General features: G+C 35.8%; 1 protein-coding gene across 2 annotated transcripts; it reads right to left on the reverse strand.

The window, feature by feature from the left end:
• Positions 1-1929: 1929 nt before the first annotated feature.
• LOC18445098 (alpha/beta-Hydrolases superfamily protein) lies at positions 1930-8154 on the reverse strand. 2 transcript variants are annotated; one of them, XM_020674235.2, is made up of 6 exons: positions 7961-8154; positions 6440-7418; positions 5607-6140; positions 5396-5455; positions 3616-4032; positions 1930-2697 (listed from the first exon to the last, which is right to left on the reverse strand). In XM_020674235.2, exons 2-6 carry the CDS (start codon positions 7295-7297, stop codon positions 2107-2109), a joined length of 2460 nt encoding a protein of 819 aa, XP_020529894.2. In that variant the 5' UTR covers positions 7298-7418; positions 7961-8154; the 3' UTR covers positions 1930-2106. The 2 variants fall into 2 exon arrangements, with proteins under 2 accessions (XP_020529894.2, XP_088715161.1); XM_088859035.1 differs by having other exon boundaries at positions 6440-7443.
• Positions 8155-18056: the final 9902 nt, after the last annotated feature.

Consider the following 18056-nt stretch of genomic DNA (forward strand, 5'->3'; position numbering starts at 1 on the left):
CACGTGTGGCAATTGTGGGTGTGACAATTCCCATGTGTGGCCGCATGAGGGAGTGGTGTTTGTTGCATGTGTGACGCGTCCCACGTGTGCCCACATATGGGAGTCGTGTGTATTGCACGTGTGATGCGTCCCACGTATGGCAATTGTGGGTGTGACAATTCCCACGTGTCCCACATGTGGCAGTGGTGTCCCACGTGTGGCAATTGTGGGTGTGACAATTCCCACGTGTGCTCACATGTGGGAGTGGTGTGTGTCGCACGTGTGGTGGTACACGTATGTCGCACGTGTAATGTGTCCCACGTGTGGCAATTGTGGATGTGACGATTCCCACGTGTGCCCACATGTGGGAGTGGTGTGTGTTGCACATGTGACGCGTCCCACATGTGGGAGTGGTGTGTATTGCACATGTGACGTGTCCCACGCGTGGCAATTGTGGGTGTGACAATTCCCACGTGTGCCCACATGTGGGAGTGGTGTATGTCGCACGTGTGGTGGCACACGTGCGTCATACGTGTAACGTGTCCCACGTGTGGCAATTGTGGATGTGACACTTCCCATGTGTGCGACATGTGAGAGTGGTGTATGTCGCACTTGTGACGTATCCCACGTGTGGCACATGTGGGAGTGGCGTGTGCTACATGTGGGAGTGGCGTGTGTCACATGTGTGATGCGTCCCACGTGTGGCACATGTGGGAGTGGTGTGTGTCGCACGTGTGGCATGTGTTCCCACGTGTGGCACTTGTGGGAGTGGTGTGTCACACATGTGACGTGTCCCACGTGTGGCATATGTGGTTGTGACACTTCCCACGTGTGGCACATGTGGGAGTGGTGTGTGTCGCACGCGTGACTTGTCCCACGTGTGGCACGTGTGAGAGTGGCGTGTGTCGCATGTGTCACATGTGGGAGTGGCGTGTATCGCACGTGTGGCACATGTGGGAGTGGTGTGTGTCGCACGTGTGATGTGTGCGACGATCCGCACGTGTGGCTAGTCTCACGTGTGGCACATGTGGGAGTGGTGTGTGTCGCATGTGTGACGCGTCCCACGTGTGGCACATGTGGGAGTAGTGTGTGTTGCACGTGCGACGATCCGCACGTGTGGCTAGAACCGGGAAGGAATAGTTAGAATCGGGTGGGAACCAACGGTTCTGCTCTAGAACCGGACGGTTCTGCACTAGAACCGGACGGTTCTGCTCTAGAACCGGACGGTTCCCAGTTTTGTGCTAAAACCGACACGAACTGTACCGATTCTCGAGTCGAACCGGACGAGTCCGATTTGACTTGCCGATTTTAAATCATTGCTTTTTTCCCCTGAAACATACCTTGAACTAGCTGACCTTCAATGTCGGTTTGAACATCCCACCTTTTGGTGTTCTCATTAGATCTTATCAGATGGTGCTCAAATGGTCCCTTAGACCTTCGCTCAACTTTTTTTGAAATTAAGGTTCTAGTAAACTCAAGAAAGGTCTATTTCACCCGTCTTTCAAGAGGCAAACCATGAGGCTGATGCCCTTTGCCAAGGAGGGTGCATCAAAAATAATTTTGTCAATTGTTAGATTTTGAAATTTAAAATTTTTGCTGCACAGTGATTTTTGGACCTTCTCAGTCCCCACAGTGCATAAATTTGTTGTATCATTGAATAAAGAATAAAAAACTTTCATCAAATTGACAATCTTTTGATGCTGAGAGATTTGAGGAATCAGGAAATAGGAATCATATCTACTACATTACATTGGTCCTTTATTACCAGAAATTTTCTGATGCTTGGCAGCATGTTATATTTCCCATGAAACAAAGCAGAGAGATTTAAATTTTTTCACCTTGCAAATCGAAAATAGTAACACACTTTTTTGTCTGAGTTTTAACTTGTTGAAAAATGGTAACACTTCTCCAATGAGAAGATAACCTGAGACAGAGATGAGATGAAACACATGAGAACAAAAGAATATAATTTCCAATGAATAATCAAAGTAAAAACCCAAGAAACAAAAGGAAAAAAAAAAAAAAAAATGCACAAATGTCATGAATGTCAGCCCATAACCATCCCAATTCCAATGACAAAACCACCCTTAAAATTGACATATTTCACCCTCTCTCCATCAAATCCAATCATCTAAGCAATGATGAAGCCCCAAACACAAGCAAATGTGATGGCAACAACAACACAAGAAGCATCGCCACATGCCCCGACATAATCAACCTCCCAAATCTTCTCAACGACTCCCCCCCACTCTGCACTGCACCCACAAGGCCAGCTCGAGCCCTATCCTTCGTGTTTCTCCCCAAACAACCACTAAATCTAACCCCTAAGGGGGTGGCAGAAGGGCCCTCGGCTATCAGTGGCCACCAAGCACGTCTTCTTTGCTCCCTTTCTACCTTCCTAAGACTCTTGAGTTCTTGTCGGATGACGGAGCGCACAGTCTTTAGATAAGAGTTGGAGTCGTGGTCTCTATAGATTGTGCCTTCAGCTCCATAGGCACCACGATCACTGAGGGTCTCAAGGGGATGAGGGGAGTTCAAGAAGGCTTTCTGTGCCGCTTTTAATGAGGCAGTGGATGTGGAAAATTGTGTTTCATCCAATGGATGGGGGCGGCCGAGCACGTAGAGGCCGCTGCCCAAGGGGAGAAGGTGGTGGTGGGGGGAGACAGTGTCATCAGGTTGTAGGATGAGGAGCTCACCCATAGGAGCATAAAGCAGTTTCTGTTCCAAGGAAATACAATATAGAATTAGGGGCAAGTTAGAGTTATAGCTAATACTTGTATAATGTATGTGTGGTTGGGGAACGATCAAATATGAGGGCATCTTTTTCGTGGAAGTAGGAATGGGCTCAAGGTTAGGTGGTAAGGGAAGGGGTCGCCACAAAATGACGTCTTGAGTTCCATTTCCTATCATGTATGGGCCCATCCCCACTGAACTACCAACAAAGTTCTTTCCTCCACTACTTTTATTATATTAAAAATTTGATTAAATAAAAAATAATTAAATCAAAACAAACTTCCACCATGAACTATATGACTAGGATATTACAATGGGAAATATATATGAGAAGCAAATTGCTATTTGCATTCCTTTTTTTTTTTTTCTTCTTATAATTCATCTGCACCCATGTTTTTGGGTCCAAGCTCATGTTTTTGAGATTCCCAGCGAAAGAGCATCGGAAGTATATTATGAACGTGGGATGGCTATTTGGTAAAGATAGCGGAAAAATCGGGTGCAAATATCAATGACCTTATGAAAATTGGTTATTAATTAACAAAGAGCATATCAAGCTCCCCACGGAATATACTGTAGCAATCCTTCCTAAGAACCAACTATCGGGTGAATGAACAGACCATTCCTATCCAATCTTTGAAGCCAAACAAATATTGGATAGTAAATCACTGTAAGAAGGATAGCTAGATTACACTACCTTGGGAGCAAGTACATGCTCATCAATTATAACAAATATGGAACCCAAAAACATTATAGATGTGTCTAAATAGTCACCCTTGATTTACCATTTCATCTTTCAAAAGCTCCCAAATTGCCTCGTTAGAAGCATTTCATTTAATTTTTAGATATAATATCAACCTATTACTCCACAGAGAAGAGATTTGATGAAAAGCTAATTTGGCTTACCTGATTCTTAAGGCAGGGGTGTTTCCGGAAGTTGACATTCACAGCTTTGAGAAGCTCAGCGACATGGTCAGGGTAATTGCAAGAGAAAGCTCTGGGAACAATGTCTCTGTGCATTGTTACAGCTCTCACATGGCTTTGTGGAAGGTCCAGCTGTTGCAAAAGGTAGTCACCCCCACACATAATACATGGAGAACCAAATGTAACAACAGGCAATAGAGAAGAACGGGGGACCTCTCCTCTTATTAATAGCATGAGGCTAACCACGAGAGAGAGGCTTCCTCCAAGAGAGTGACCAGTGAAACGAAAGGTAGCGGAATCCCCATGGGCTAGCAAGTGGGCCTTCACATCAGGCAACACCTGCTCGTATATCCCTTTGGCTGCCTCATATATTCCCCTATGCACGAGTACATCTAGTCCCTGCAAATGCATGTATTCAAGTTACACACACATACACAAACACGGCTATGCAGAAAGACAGAGAGACTTTTGTTTGTACATGAATAAACCAAGTTTCTTCTAATGCAAATAGGAATTGCTCAAAATAATCTGATAAACTACCCAACAAAAAAGCTACAGACTTGTCCAACTATAGTAAGGTTCAAACATGTCCGGCTTCAGTGACAGCAAGTGATCCAGCTAAAGAAGAATCTTTTATGGATCTTTCTCTCTAAAGAGGTTCTCGTGGGATTCTCTTGATTGAGAGCAGCGGAGGTTCTTCTATGCCAATATTACCAAAAATAATAAAATATCTAATCAAGCAGCAGCTCATATATTGATATCTGATGGAAAGAGATTGGAACCAGGGTTTGTATGAATAGTTGCAGCTCCAATGGTGAAAAATGTAAGCCATGGCTTGCAAGTTTCTTAGAAACCCTTAAATATTATTTGTCTTTTTCAGTAACCCTTAAATATTATAGATTACTGTTATCAGATTTAGAGTTCATGTCAGTTCAATAAAACTCTTAACATCTCAATAATTTGATTCGAATGAGAGAATGATTCTACTAAGAGTGTGAAACTTGTAGACAATTGTTTTGGATCCAAATACAATCCAAAGAATACCAAGGAAGCAAATGAGTGTCCCCTACAACTAGAATAATTTGCATCTATAGGATTTAACGGAAGAAAAAGGAATAGAGACTAAAGGCACTTTGGCTCAATATCAAAATCTTATGTAATGCCACAGTAACTCCGATGGGTCTTCAGAATTTCCTCACCTCTGTTTATTTCTTATCTTAAATCCATAAATTTTTGTCATCATCTTTATATTGTTACTCATTACAAGCTAAGAATGCATAATCAAACTGCATTTTTTCTGATATTTCTTTGGTTGCCAATCTTAAACTTAACAAGGAACTAATTAAGGACATCGGATAAGAAACCAAACCTTCCCGAGAAATAAATGAAGCAAAGGATTTGTGACATATGAGCAAGCAAGACAACCAAACCAGAAATAAATTAAATCTGCAGTATCACTACCACATTATTATACAAATATTTCAATGCTGCTAATAGAATGATATCTTCAAGAAGTTCACAAAAACCAAGAAATGTGATGAAAATATGGAATGGTTATAAACAGTCTAATTTATACACAAACAATAAGTATGGCAAATGAGAAAGACTAAAAGCTTAGAGAAGGCATACAAGAAGGTCAAAAGCTAAAATAAGGTGTTCAAAGTTATGATTCATCACTAATAACTTCGACCATATATCATATGATTTCGTATTGAAAGGTGGAAAAACAAAGAGAGTTACCAAAAGGAGCAAAGCAGTTTACCTCGAACTGGATGGGTTCAAAGAGTAGATTTGCTTGCCAGGAAGCCAGTGACTCAGAACCCTGAGATATTCAACATTTTTAAAATTCAACAACAACATCAATAAATAATCAAACTGCTAGCATTTCAAACTAAGAAAAAAAAATTCAAAAAAGAGAAATTAATTAAGACAATGATAACAAATTTTGAACGACAATAATCAATATGTTTCACCTGAATAACAATTAGCCGGGTCCATTCAATTTCATCATCACATATAAACCATTCACAAGGTGAAGAATGGATAGAGTTTAGATCCTTTGCAACTGCTTGCCGTGCTTCATCCTCGGCAGCAACCACAGCAGTCACTGAGTTAGTGGTGGCAACAAAAGAAGCCACTTCAGATCCAGGCAAATTGGTCGCAACAGAGTCTTTGTCAAGGCCACCTTCAAATAAGTTATGTGTTTCTCCCTCTTTAGAGTCACCAACCAAACTTAAATCAGCACCATTTACGGCGTTGGCTTTTGCTGATTTAAATGGAAGAATGCTTTTCGATTGAGAATGCAAATAGGATGCAGCAGCAGCAACAACTTGATAAGCAGCTGTTGCACTTATAACTCTCTTTTCGTTGGGTTTCTTCGGTTTTTCACTTTCTGAAACTCCTATTTCAGTCTGTTGTTGGTCCTTTCCTGCCTTAGCCGCTTGTTCCTTTTTCGCAATAGAGGAGGTGACAAATCGAAGACCTTGGTATTTCAAAAGGTGCCCTGGCTGAAAGAACAAAACTGACCAATATTATTTTATTGTGCTTTATAATAACCATCAATTCAGTATACTTATTTGTCCAAAAGAAGTCAAATGCCTAAATGGCCGAAAACCACAAAGATTCATTACATTGTGATATGTATTGTGCATAACCAAAACAACCTGATTGATCATTTAGTAGAGAGAACAATCAAAAGCGTAACAAGTAATGGAAGTGTTGCTAAACCCAAGCTCACTAACTAAAAAAAGAGGAAACAAAAAGGAATTATGGGATGGTGAAATGAAAAAAGTGGGACGATGGGTACCTTGATTTGGGATATTGAATAAGCCAGATTACTAAGATATGACATCTGCGCGTACAATTTGGTTTCGACAAGAGAGACCCGATGCAGAAGCTTAGAGAAGGAATCCCTATCATGTTGAATATTTGCATCTGATGAACAGGATACCTCCTCATCAACACAACAACCAGCCAATTCCACATTGCTACAAGAACAACCATCTCTCTCCTCTAAGTCCTCCTTCCCCAGCATCACATCCTTTGAAGGCAAAACCTCTTCCTCCTCTGCCTTATCAGGGCTTAAATCTTGTTCAGTTTTCTTCTTCTCCTTCCAAATAGACCTTATGTGAAGGATCTTCAAAACCCAATTCCCACTATCCACATTCAAGTGGGTCTGTTCAGTTCCATTTTTTTCTCTCTGTTCTTCCCCTTCTGCTTTGATTTCTGTACTGGTCTCCCCCAAAGAGAGTCTAATACTGGACTCAAATCCTTGATCACCATAATCTTCTTGTCCTTCTCTTTCTCCTTCCTCTTGTTCAACTAAAACATCATCCTCAGGTACCAAGAGAGGTGCAAACACTTCCGGTTGAATATTTTGGATCGGGGGGTCTCTCCTGAAACTTCTCGGCCATAAAGATCTTAATGGGTAGGTAAAGAAAGAAGAGGAAGATGATGGTAATGGAGTAGCTATTTGAGGGGCCGGCTTTTCCACTGATATACTCGCATTTGCATTTACAGGTGCATCGTTGTTTCGCCCTGATGCCCGAACTTGCAAACTTCCTTGTGTGATTTGAGAAGATGAGGGGCATATGTCGCCACCAACAATACCAATGTTTGAAGATATGATTCCATGAACACCAGTCTTGAAACATAGGATATCCATTTTATGCTACCTTAAGAACCCAATTTGAGATTGGAAACCAAATGAAATGAATAATATACAAACCCCACAAATGTGATAAAAAGAAACGCTTCAGCTTGAAACCTGTTTCTGACCAATTCCCCTGTTCATAACAGAGGGACAGAGCACTGTTTTAGGACACGTAAGTAAAGTCACAAATTGTACACTTAGATCTTCTATCACATAAGAGGAAAAAGAAAAGCTGCAGACCAATGTGCAGATTTTTTTTTTTGCCCTTTTCTATCCAGTTAGAAATAAAAGAAAACAATCAATATGAGGGAAGCAGAATAAAAATAGAAAGAAACTAAGGACCCAAGGATTCAGAAAATAATCAACTGGAGCAGCTTTAAACTCATCAAATGAAATTAAAACTTCAGCCTGATAACTGACACCCAGTTCTCGTGAGAATTCCTTTTAGAAAAAAAGAAAAAAAAGAAAGAGACAGTGAGACAGAGAACCCCATTTTAGAAGAGAGTTAAAAGAATCAAACAGATGTTATCAAACCAGATCTTCTTTTACGTATCAAGACGACAAAACCCAAAATCAAAAGATATTTGGCTCTCCATTCCATAAAACAGACTCAAAAAATAGATTCCCAAGTGGAAGTACATATTCAATCACAGGAATCAAAGTTAAAAATCTCACCGGTGGTACAGATTTCAGATCTCTCGAGAACGGTTTAGCACACAGATCTTCTCCTTTGGAGCAAAACAACAAATGGGAATTAAAATGAAGATAATTGAGTTTCTCGCAAAAACCAAGAAAAACCCAATAAGAGAGAAAGATGGGAAATCCTAACTTTTGGGGAGAGAGATCCCAAAAGGCCTGCTCTTTAGGCCAAAAACCAGAAGCGTGAAAAGAAAGAAATCAGCAGGCGAAGCTTCTCTCTCTCTCTCTCTCTCTCTAAAGAAGTAAAAGCAAGACCAAACCGCCACCTAAATCACACCATAAATACACGCACAGAGTCGGAAACCAATTTAAAATGGACGATTTCTGTTTTTTTCCACTCCTTTTCTCTCTCTCTGACTTTTAATTGAAAATTTTTCCCCGACTCCTCCGCGATGAAATGGGTTTTAAAGGCAGGCGTTGGTTTCGTGTACGAGCTGTTCGGCACATGACATTTTCAAACTTTCTTCTCACAAAATGAATAAAAACGCCAAAAAAAACGTCGTTGAGAGCGAAAGAAAAAGAGCATGACTGATGAGTAGGAGAGAGAGAAAAATAAGATTGACCAATACCCCTATAATTATACGATAATATAAATAATAAACGACATAGAAGAACTTAGCGGGAGGGAGTGTGAGAATTAGAATTTGGAGGAAATATCCAACATGCCACGTCATTGTACAGATAAGCTAGAACTCCCGCTTACGTGTCCGAGGAGTTTACGACCCTTTTTTGCCACGTGGTGTCAAGAGACTACAGCCCCCTGCAATACCCCACTCGTTTTACACGCATAAACGTTATATAAGGTTGCAACCTTAAAATGTAGAACAACGGCTGCACCTCAAAAATCCGTCCTTTTAATTTTGAAAAGCCCTCTAATTGATCATCTTCACATTAAAAAAAAAAAAAAGAAAGATTTTGTGTCTTTGAAATAGTATATCTTATAACACATTATCTAGATCGTCCATTTTCAAGATTTTGACATGTTTATAAATCTACTTGATTTTAATCATTTTTTTAGTTTCAAATTTTATAATTAGAATTAAAAATAGATTTTGAGATAATCTTAAAAATATTTTATATTAAAAATATATGTTATAATAAAAATTGAAGGTGTGCTTTAAATAGATTGTTTAAGGTGGAAACCTTACGAAAAGCACATCCTAAACATAAATATAATATAAAATAAAATAAGTGCTTAAATTACCCAAAAAAAATTACCTCAAAGTTTGGGGAGCTTAAATTCCAAGATTTGTTTTGTGAGCGTGATAGAAAGTGTGAAACCGCCACGAGTTTAGTTTGGACAAGAGTTAGAAATGTTAATTGAGATTTGAGATCCCCATCACAACACAACGCAAAAAGTTAATATAACCGTCAATGTAGGACTATGAAAGGTGTGTTTAAGGGTCTACACATGCATATGTCAATCTTTAAAAAAACGCATACAACAATCCTCCTTTTTCCTCTTCTTTTCTTCTTTTTTTTTTCTTTCTTCTTCTTTATATATATATATAACATTGTGTTTCTTTGTTTAGAAATGTTATTCTTCAATGAATAATATTTTGCTTTTAAAAATAAAAATATTTTAGAATTAAAAAAATATAATACAAATAAAAATGCTTTTGTTTTCTTATTTATATATGTAAAAGTATATTTTTATTTCAAATAGTAATAAACGTTCTAGAGCTTTCCCTTTCCATGGAACCCTAGATCTTTATCTCACATCTTCTCCAAAGTTCCATCTTCTCTTCTCATTTTTGGTATACGATCTTCTTAGTTGACTAATTTGTTTTGCTATAGATAGCAAAGTCAGACTCTACAATAGTTTTCTAATATAATACTTTAGATCACTCTACTTTTATTGCCCTAGCATTTGCTTTTTACAAGTTTTGAATGCCCGTATATATATGGAAAAATATAGAATGAGACCATTTACCTTTGGTACAAAGTGGTCACTTTAATTTTGACTATTGGATGTGAAATTGGGTGGTTGCAATTGCTCTGTTGACCAAGCTCAAACTTCAAAAAAATTTACTTTATGATACATCCAAGCTATCAAATTTTATAATGTACAGTTGTAAGCAATGGTTTAAAAAACGGATTGGTGACCCGGATCGGGCTTCTAAAAAACCGATCCGGATCGGCGAATCGACGATCCGGATCGAAAATCGGGTGAATCGGTCAGAATAAAGCTTAAAAAAAGTCCAAAAAAATTATTAAAATTCATTATAAATATTGTTTTTTAGGAATTCAATAAGAAATGAGGGTACTCCATTAAGAATTTTCATGTTTTTGAATGAATATGCGAATATTGATATGTTCTTTCCCTACAGGAACGGCCATTCAGCATTTAATTTACATCACACAAAAGGATAAACATATAATTATCATGGAATAAGTATATCAACATACATGGACTACAATAAAGCATAAAATTAGTAACATATGATCTAAAAATAAAATGATAGACGACGTTATTGTTCTTCTTGGTCACGCTGGTGCCATTGATTGAATTCGTTTAACAATTCATTGATTCGATCTAAAAACGAATCATCGATATTAGCAGGCGTCTGACTATTCCCAAATCCCTGAGTGTTAGTGTTTTGTTGTATTTCCAATAAAAAATCCCCGAAGATTGTCCATCCTTCATGCTCACCTGTATTGTCGTGCTCACCCCTACACTGTTGATGTTGGGACTCGATATGTGAATAATATGGCTGGGATAGGGCGGCCTCAGAATCATCATCTCTCTCATTTTCTCTTTGAATAATATGGATTAAAAAAAAAATATAACAAATTTTCAAAAAAATCAATCATGGATTAAAAAAAAAAATCACAAATTTTCAAAAAATTCTATCAGGGATTACAAAAAAAAATTCGATCATGGATTAAAAAAAAAAAAATCACAAATTTTCAAAAAATTCTATCATGGATTACAAAAAAAAATTCGATCATGGATTACATAAAATTCGATCATGGATTACATAAAATTCGATCATGGATTACATAAAATTCGATCATGGATTACAAAAAAAAACAAAAAATTCAATCGTGGATTACAAAAAAAGAAAAAAACAATTCGATTATGGATTACAAAAAATTCAATCATGGATTACAAAAAACTCTATCATGGGTTACAAAAAAAGCAAAAAACAAAAAATTCGATCATGGACTACAAAAAAAAAACAAACATTTCGATCATTTATTACAAAACATTCGATCATGGATTACAAAAAATTCTATCATGGGTTACAAAAAAAAAAAAAACAAACAAAAAATTCAATCATGGATTGCAAGAAAAACAAACAAACATTTCGATCATGGATTACAAAAAATTCGATCATGGATTACAAAAAATTCTATCATGGGTTACAAAAAAAAAAAAAAAACAAAAAATTCGATCATGGATTACAAAAAATCGATCAAGTATTACAAAAAAATCTATCATGAATTACAAAAAAAAAAAAAAAAAAAAAAAAAAAAAAAAAAAAAAAAAAAAAAAAAAAAAAAAAAAAACAGTACGGGACTCGCCGATCCCGTACAGTGAATCGGCGAGTCACTGTATAAAATCGTCCGGTTCTCTCTAGAACCGGACGATTCCCATTTTTTTTGCCGATTCGATCCGTCCATGGCGATTCTCGAGTCGAAGGCGTTTTTTTAAACACTGATAGTAAGTAATTGTAACCACCTTATATCAAAAGTAAATGGTCCCATTATATACAATCCCAGTATGTATTTGATATCTTTAAAGCGTGTAGTACTTTTGCTTACAAAGTACAATACGAGCCTTTGTCTCAATTTCTTACTATTAAGGTGTTTTATATCTTGGGAATCAAGATGCTTATAAATCCAGTCCATGCAGGTATTAGGATGTGGACATCCATGAAGACAACATAGGACCTACTGTAATGACATTGAGAACATAGTATGTGATGAACCAACTTTAGAAAAATGTATGTGTGAGTAATGTGACCATATGATTTTTGATAAATCATTAGGACCCAATTCAATAGTCATGCAAAAAGGGTGTTACGTTTTAAATTAATAATTAGCTAATAGTTTTTAGCTTTTTTTCATGTTGTTATAATGCAAACTTGGATTGGATCTATATAAAAGTTTTGATGAATAAAAGAGTAATGATCCTATATGACCTCTTCTATCCATGTGCGTAGGACTCCAAAGAATGACCATTAAAGTTGGCACGGATCTCTAAAAAAGTTATCACATGGGTGTGACAATTGAATTTTCTATAGATTCGTATCAAATTTAATGGTGATCCTTTGGGGTCCTACACACATGAGTGGGGGAGCGTCCTATAGGATCGGTTCTCTGAATAAATTTATGATTTGCAAAAGAACTTATCTTGGATTATTAATTTAAGTGTTTTTTTTTTTGATGTTTTAATGTTGTTATAATATATGATTGTTGTATATGTAACTGCAGATGTGAACAACAAATAAATTTCAATATATATATTTATAGACGTATCTATATACATAAACACATGTATATTATGCATATGTGTCGAATCTAGATGACATTTTTTGAGGTTTAACAATCTAGACACTCGCATCCGTACCATTAATAGACAAACACGTATTTGTTTTTATGTAACATAAAACGTAGAAGTAAAGTTACAATGGTCTACATTACCGTCTAATTAAAGTGGACAATGTAGAATATCACAACTGATTATTTCTACAAGTAAAGTGCTTTATAGAAACCCATTTTGAAATGATCTCGTCGTTTTTTTTTTTTTTGGTATTAATTATCAGGTGTTTTTTTTGTTAAGAAATATGAGTTTATATTGGGAAACCAACTTCCTCTATCCAAGGCAATAGCGAAAGCATCCCTATTAATATGCTCCCACTAGAGCATATACTATACATTCACTCCTTTGGGTAACAGACTTAAGAGGATTTTTTTTTATCTTGAATCTCGGGAACTACCTAATAATCAGTATATTATTTTCAAAAGAAAAAAATTGGAATTTTGAGTTTTGTAACACTTAAACCTCACCTTTTAAGAAATGAGTGGTGTCTATTCCATCTCGAGGCATTAGTTTTTTTAAGCACATAAAAAGTGTGATTTAAAAAATTCTTTCATCCAGGTTAGTAGCACATAAATAGTGTGATTTAAAAAATTCTTTCATCGAGGTTAATATGTGGGTTGAAGAAGTTACATTCCCAAACTTTGGGGTCTTAAAAGTGCTCTTGGATTAGGTTTTATTATAGCAAGTGAATGGACATTATACTCCCCCAAGAACACACAATCTTTTGGCACTATACATATCCCCTTTTTGTAATAATCGCTAAGTCTATCTTTTAAGATGGATTTTGGAGGAATGACACAAAAATACTTGAGTTGGCTAACTCACCCAATACTTTTCCTTGTATAAATTGTGTAGGTCTTGCTTTTCAAGGTTTTAGGGCATGTTGTCACAAGGGCATGTTGTCACAAGTTAGCTTCTAACTTTAGGACCATGATTAGACAATTTAGAGAATTTTATTTTTATTTTTAATTTATAAATATTGTTTTCAAAAAAAATTGAGGCCTCCCAATTACATGAGCACATCTACTAAAAATAAAAATATTTTTAATAAAATAAAATGACAAGAATACCTTTATAATTTATAAAATATTTTGAACATTTTATTTTATCCGAAATTTTTATTTTTATTTTTATTTTGTTAAGTGTTCCCAATCTAAGGAGCGGGGACACCCTATATTCATGTCCATATGATTTTCTCAAAATTAAAAACCATATTTCATGTCAATATTATTTTCTAAAAAATTAAAATAATATAGCATGACTGAAGTTATTCCAATTAACGGCCCAACGGCTAGGAGAGGGAGGGCATAATACTTCATACAAAGGACTGCAATGGTTCCCTATTTCACATCCGTACTAGACTAGACCAATTTGTAAGGGTGAGGTTTGTATAAGGTTGCCTCCTTAGACGGTATAAGCCAGGTGCACCTATAAGATTTATTTAGAGATATCGTTTCATCGAAAATTTTATGATGGTTTCAAAATCTCTTTTTATCTTTAGTTAGAAAATTAAAATTTAAAACATGGTACAGATCGAGCAGATCAATAAACACTTAAAAATCTTGAAAACATACGGTCCATATGACTGTTTACAAGATGTACTCTTTTTTTTTTTTTTTTATGTCCATTCATCTCAAGGACGAGATAATCAGTTGGAGGGTTCTCCTATGTAGAAACACTCTCCACTGTAGAATTTTTGAGATGCACCGTTCCTCAACAGTATAAGGTTGCAATCTTATACAAGCTTTTTCCAATTTATAATGGTCAAATTAAAAATTCAAGATAATACTTTTAGATGTGCCTTTCCAAAATAATAATTTCAGGTAGAACTTATAAATGCGTAGTCTTGATTGTCCAAGTTAGACAAAATAATGTCTCACCTAAAATCCTTGTCTAGAAAGCATTCTTGACAACGGAATTTTCCATCAAGGTTCTAAAATCAATTTTCAACACAGACAATAAAATTTGAAACTGAAATAATCTTACAGATCTTTAAACAAATACTTTTTAGGGCAAAATGAATGGTCTAGATAATTTGTTACAATATGTACTATTTTTAAATCTTGAAATTCTAATTATTTTCACAACCATAATATTCAAGCCGAGATGATCGATGTAAAGTTTTTCCAATGCTTAAATTACATTTTTCGATGAGTTATGAGGTGAGGCTTTATTTATTTTAATAGAACTGCAGCCCTATCAACCTGTTGTGGAGCAAGGGGATCGTGATTCATGACCACCCTTTTGGAGAGAGGATCTATGGTATCCCAGCCTTCTATGAAGAAGATAAAGGCAAATGCAAACCCCAATTATCCTAGCTTATTTTTCTTTTTTGATAACATTGTACTTGGCCGGTTACTTATCTTAGAGCCATTTAGGGGTGGCAATCGGCTGGTCTGGTTTGAAAAAGATTAAGGGCCAGGACTTAAGGGTGGTAATGGACCCAACTAGACTCAAGATCCAACCCGATCTCGGTTCCGCATATGGGTCTAAATTTTGAACTTGAGTACTATTTGGGTCGGAGTCCAGGTCCGGGTTCGAGCCCAAGCTCGGCTGTACCACCTAGTAATGGGCCCTTCCCAGCCCTTGTCATTTTGCAGGCATCCAACGTTAAATGACTGGAAAGCAATGCATTCTGGCTATTCATGGAGTGTTAAACGTTGGCCCAGTGTCGCACGTATGGCATGTTCTACTTCTGAGTCGTATTTCTTTTGCCAATCACTTGTCTTTACTACCGTTAATTGAGAAACTGTTACTAGTTGTATTTGTGATGCCAAAGACAAGGAAACGGTTTCCATACGGCCGGTTGCATATTGCAGAAATGCGGGCTTGGCAATGATTATATTTTTTAAATATAAATTGATTTTAATTTTTAGAGAATATATAATCTTTAACATGGAGATCATGAATATGGAAAAAAATAAAAATAAATTAAAAAATAGAAATAATAATTATATTAATACAACATTTGGACCGTTAGTTACTTTTTAGATGGACCACCTATTTGGATCTATCTTTAATATTAAGATGGATGCTTTATAGCTCTAGACCGCATATTGTAGAAATGCGGTCCAGCCTACAATAAATAAATTTTCCAAAGACAATGCATATTTAATATAAAAATAAAAAAAACAAACCAAACAAATGGTAGAAAGTGATGATTTTATTGGATGTTACTAAATTAGGGGTGAGGTTTGTTTAAGATGTCAATTTTATACTATTGAAATAAGGTGTGCCTCAAAACTATGCCGAAAATGCAATTTTGGTGCCATAAAGCCTTGCAATGATAAGGAAATCGATTGTTTCCTCCAATTATGAAATTTAAAGTTTAAGAAATAGTGACGATCAAGCTGATCTATAGACACATGAAAATCTTGAAAATGGATGATCTAGATAATGTGTTAGAAGATGTGCTATTTGTACCATTAGAAATCCTTTTTTTTTCATGTCTATGAATCTCGAGGTCGAAATGACTGATTTGAGGGTTTTTCAGCATAAAAACAACCTTCTCTAGTGGGTTTTTTAGATGCACCTTACTTGTACGGTATAAGGTTGACACTTTATATAAACTTTTTCCATTAGTAAATTGAGAAGTATAAACATTTGTGGGTTCAAACATAGATCGACTATAATACCAGAAAGAAAAGGAAAAAGGCAAAAAAAAAAAAAAACAAGCAGGATAATTGGGTATTAATACGGTCATTATCTCTTTACTAACACAAAATTTAATTTTATTAATCCTAATGGAATCAAGGCATAGCTTATCTACCCAGAAAAGGGAGTATACATTATTACAAAGAAAGAGAAAAGGAAAAGGGTAAAGCTATTTTTAGGCAAGCTTAAAATGTTTAAAATTTAAAATTAATAGCCCACAACAAACTCCTTGACCTGCCACCACTAGAGATAAATAATTGGGTCACATTTTGCGAAATTAAAAAAATATCGAGATATTTCATTATTTGCACTTGTGTCCCACTTTTGAGAACATGTCTTGTATTTTAGTTTTACTTTTTTCTATATATTAGATCAACGTCACATTTTATAATTCACACGATTATTCATCTATACAAAATATAAAAAATAATCTGATATAAATTAAAAGACCAAAAATCCCTACAAAGTTTTAGGGGTCTGCTTATTTTCATCATTTGATTATTTTAAATTATTTTTTTATATTCTTTAAATACATGTGATGGTGAAAAGTATGGAAACAAAAATAAAAATTTAATTTCAATTATAAGAAATAAAATTCAAATAAAAAACACGCTCACAGCATTACATTCTTGATCACCATACTATAGACTAGCTGCACTTTTTATTCATCCCTTGTTATGCCACTTAGCACAGTTTGGTCTACTATGGAGTGAGGAAGAACCTCTGGGTCTAAGTGGTCAAGGTGTCAAGTGCCACAACATAATATCTAGATTTCCAATTCTACTGAGACTCAAGTTAATGAGCAAGAAATTATAAAATGCCAACAATAACATCTAGAGTTTTATTCCTACCGAAAGATGTAGTTTTGGTGCCATAAACTCTTGATATAGCCTGCAAATCTACTTCCACCTCTAATTGTGTAATTTAAAGCTGCCAAAATGCCGTACATCGAGGATATTTTTCAAGCTGCCAAAATGTTGTAGATTGAGCATATTTATAAGTGCTTGAAAATCTTAAATGTGGGATTTAACATCTTTTGGACTATTTAAAAAAAAAATTTATTCATTTGAAATCCAAAATTACAATTCCAACCTTATATATAAAATTGGGGTTTCTCTTCTTGTTCTAATTTCAAGGTTTCAATTTGAGAAAAATTGACAGGGAAAAAAAATGATAAAAGAGAGAAAAAAAACACATGATTATGACAGCCTCGTATTATAGAAGTAAGATGCACCACAAAAACTTAATGCAATAAGTTTGTTCGGGCAGTTGCATCTTGACTTCGAAATGTGTGAATACGGAAAAAAAAGAAAAAAACAATTTCGAGTTCTAAAAATGATCCAACTTGTAATAATTTATCTAGACCCTTTGATTGTATCGAAGTGTGCTATAGTCACCCGAGTCATCCTCATCATGTGCACTTAGGTATTTATAGGAGGGGATTTTCATTTTATAACCTTCTTTCCAAGCATTGGTTAGTAAATGTCGTAATCATTGGGGGAAAAAGCAAAGTCAGAGTGCTCTTTGCGTGTCATTCCCCTATATCCAAGATACATATTTCAAACCAAAAGTCATTTACTTAGCTTAAACCTTAAATTTTGAGTTTCTAATTTTCCACTTTTGTTTTCTTCTTCTGTGTCCATATCCATAAATTACTTCATTTTTCCAGGAAAATATCATTGAACTGGTCAAGCTATTGTGGAGGTCCATGAGTTGGCTAAACCAACTAATTCATAACCAAAATAGCTACTTTTAAAATATTAATTTACTCAACTATTTTCTCACCTGTTTTGTTGAAAAGAGAATCAAAATACTCTTGGATTTTAAATGAAGCATGTTAAATAGTTTGGACTAAATGACATAAATACC

Source organism: Amborella trichopoda, chromosome 2, assembly GCF_054954075.1.
Source record: "Amborella trichopoda isolate Santa Cruz 75 chromosome 2, AtrichopodaSantaCruz75HAP2 v2.0, whole genome shotgun sequence".
Taxonomy (NCBI): Eukaryota; Viridiplantae; Streptophyta; class Magnoliopsida; order Amborellales; family Amborellaceae; genus Amborella; species Amborella trichopoda.

What these genes read in the sequence shown, in the direction of transcription:
- LOC18445098 (XM_020674235.2), bottom strand. Translation starts at nt 7,297, where the DNA reads ATGGATATCCTATGTTTCAAGACTGGTGTTCATGGAATCATATCTTCA. An exon ending in ATTCAATATCCCAAATCAAG is followed by an intron (nt 6,141 to 6,439) that starts GTACCCATCGTC and finishes TTGTTCTTTCAG; the next exon opens with CCAGGGCACCTTTTGAAATA. An exon ending in TTGAACCCATCCAGTTCGAG is followed by an intron (nt 4,033 to 5,395) that starts GTAAACTGCTTT and finishes ATGCATTTGCAG; the next exon opens with GGACTAGATGTACTCGTGCA.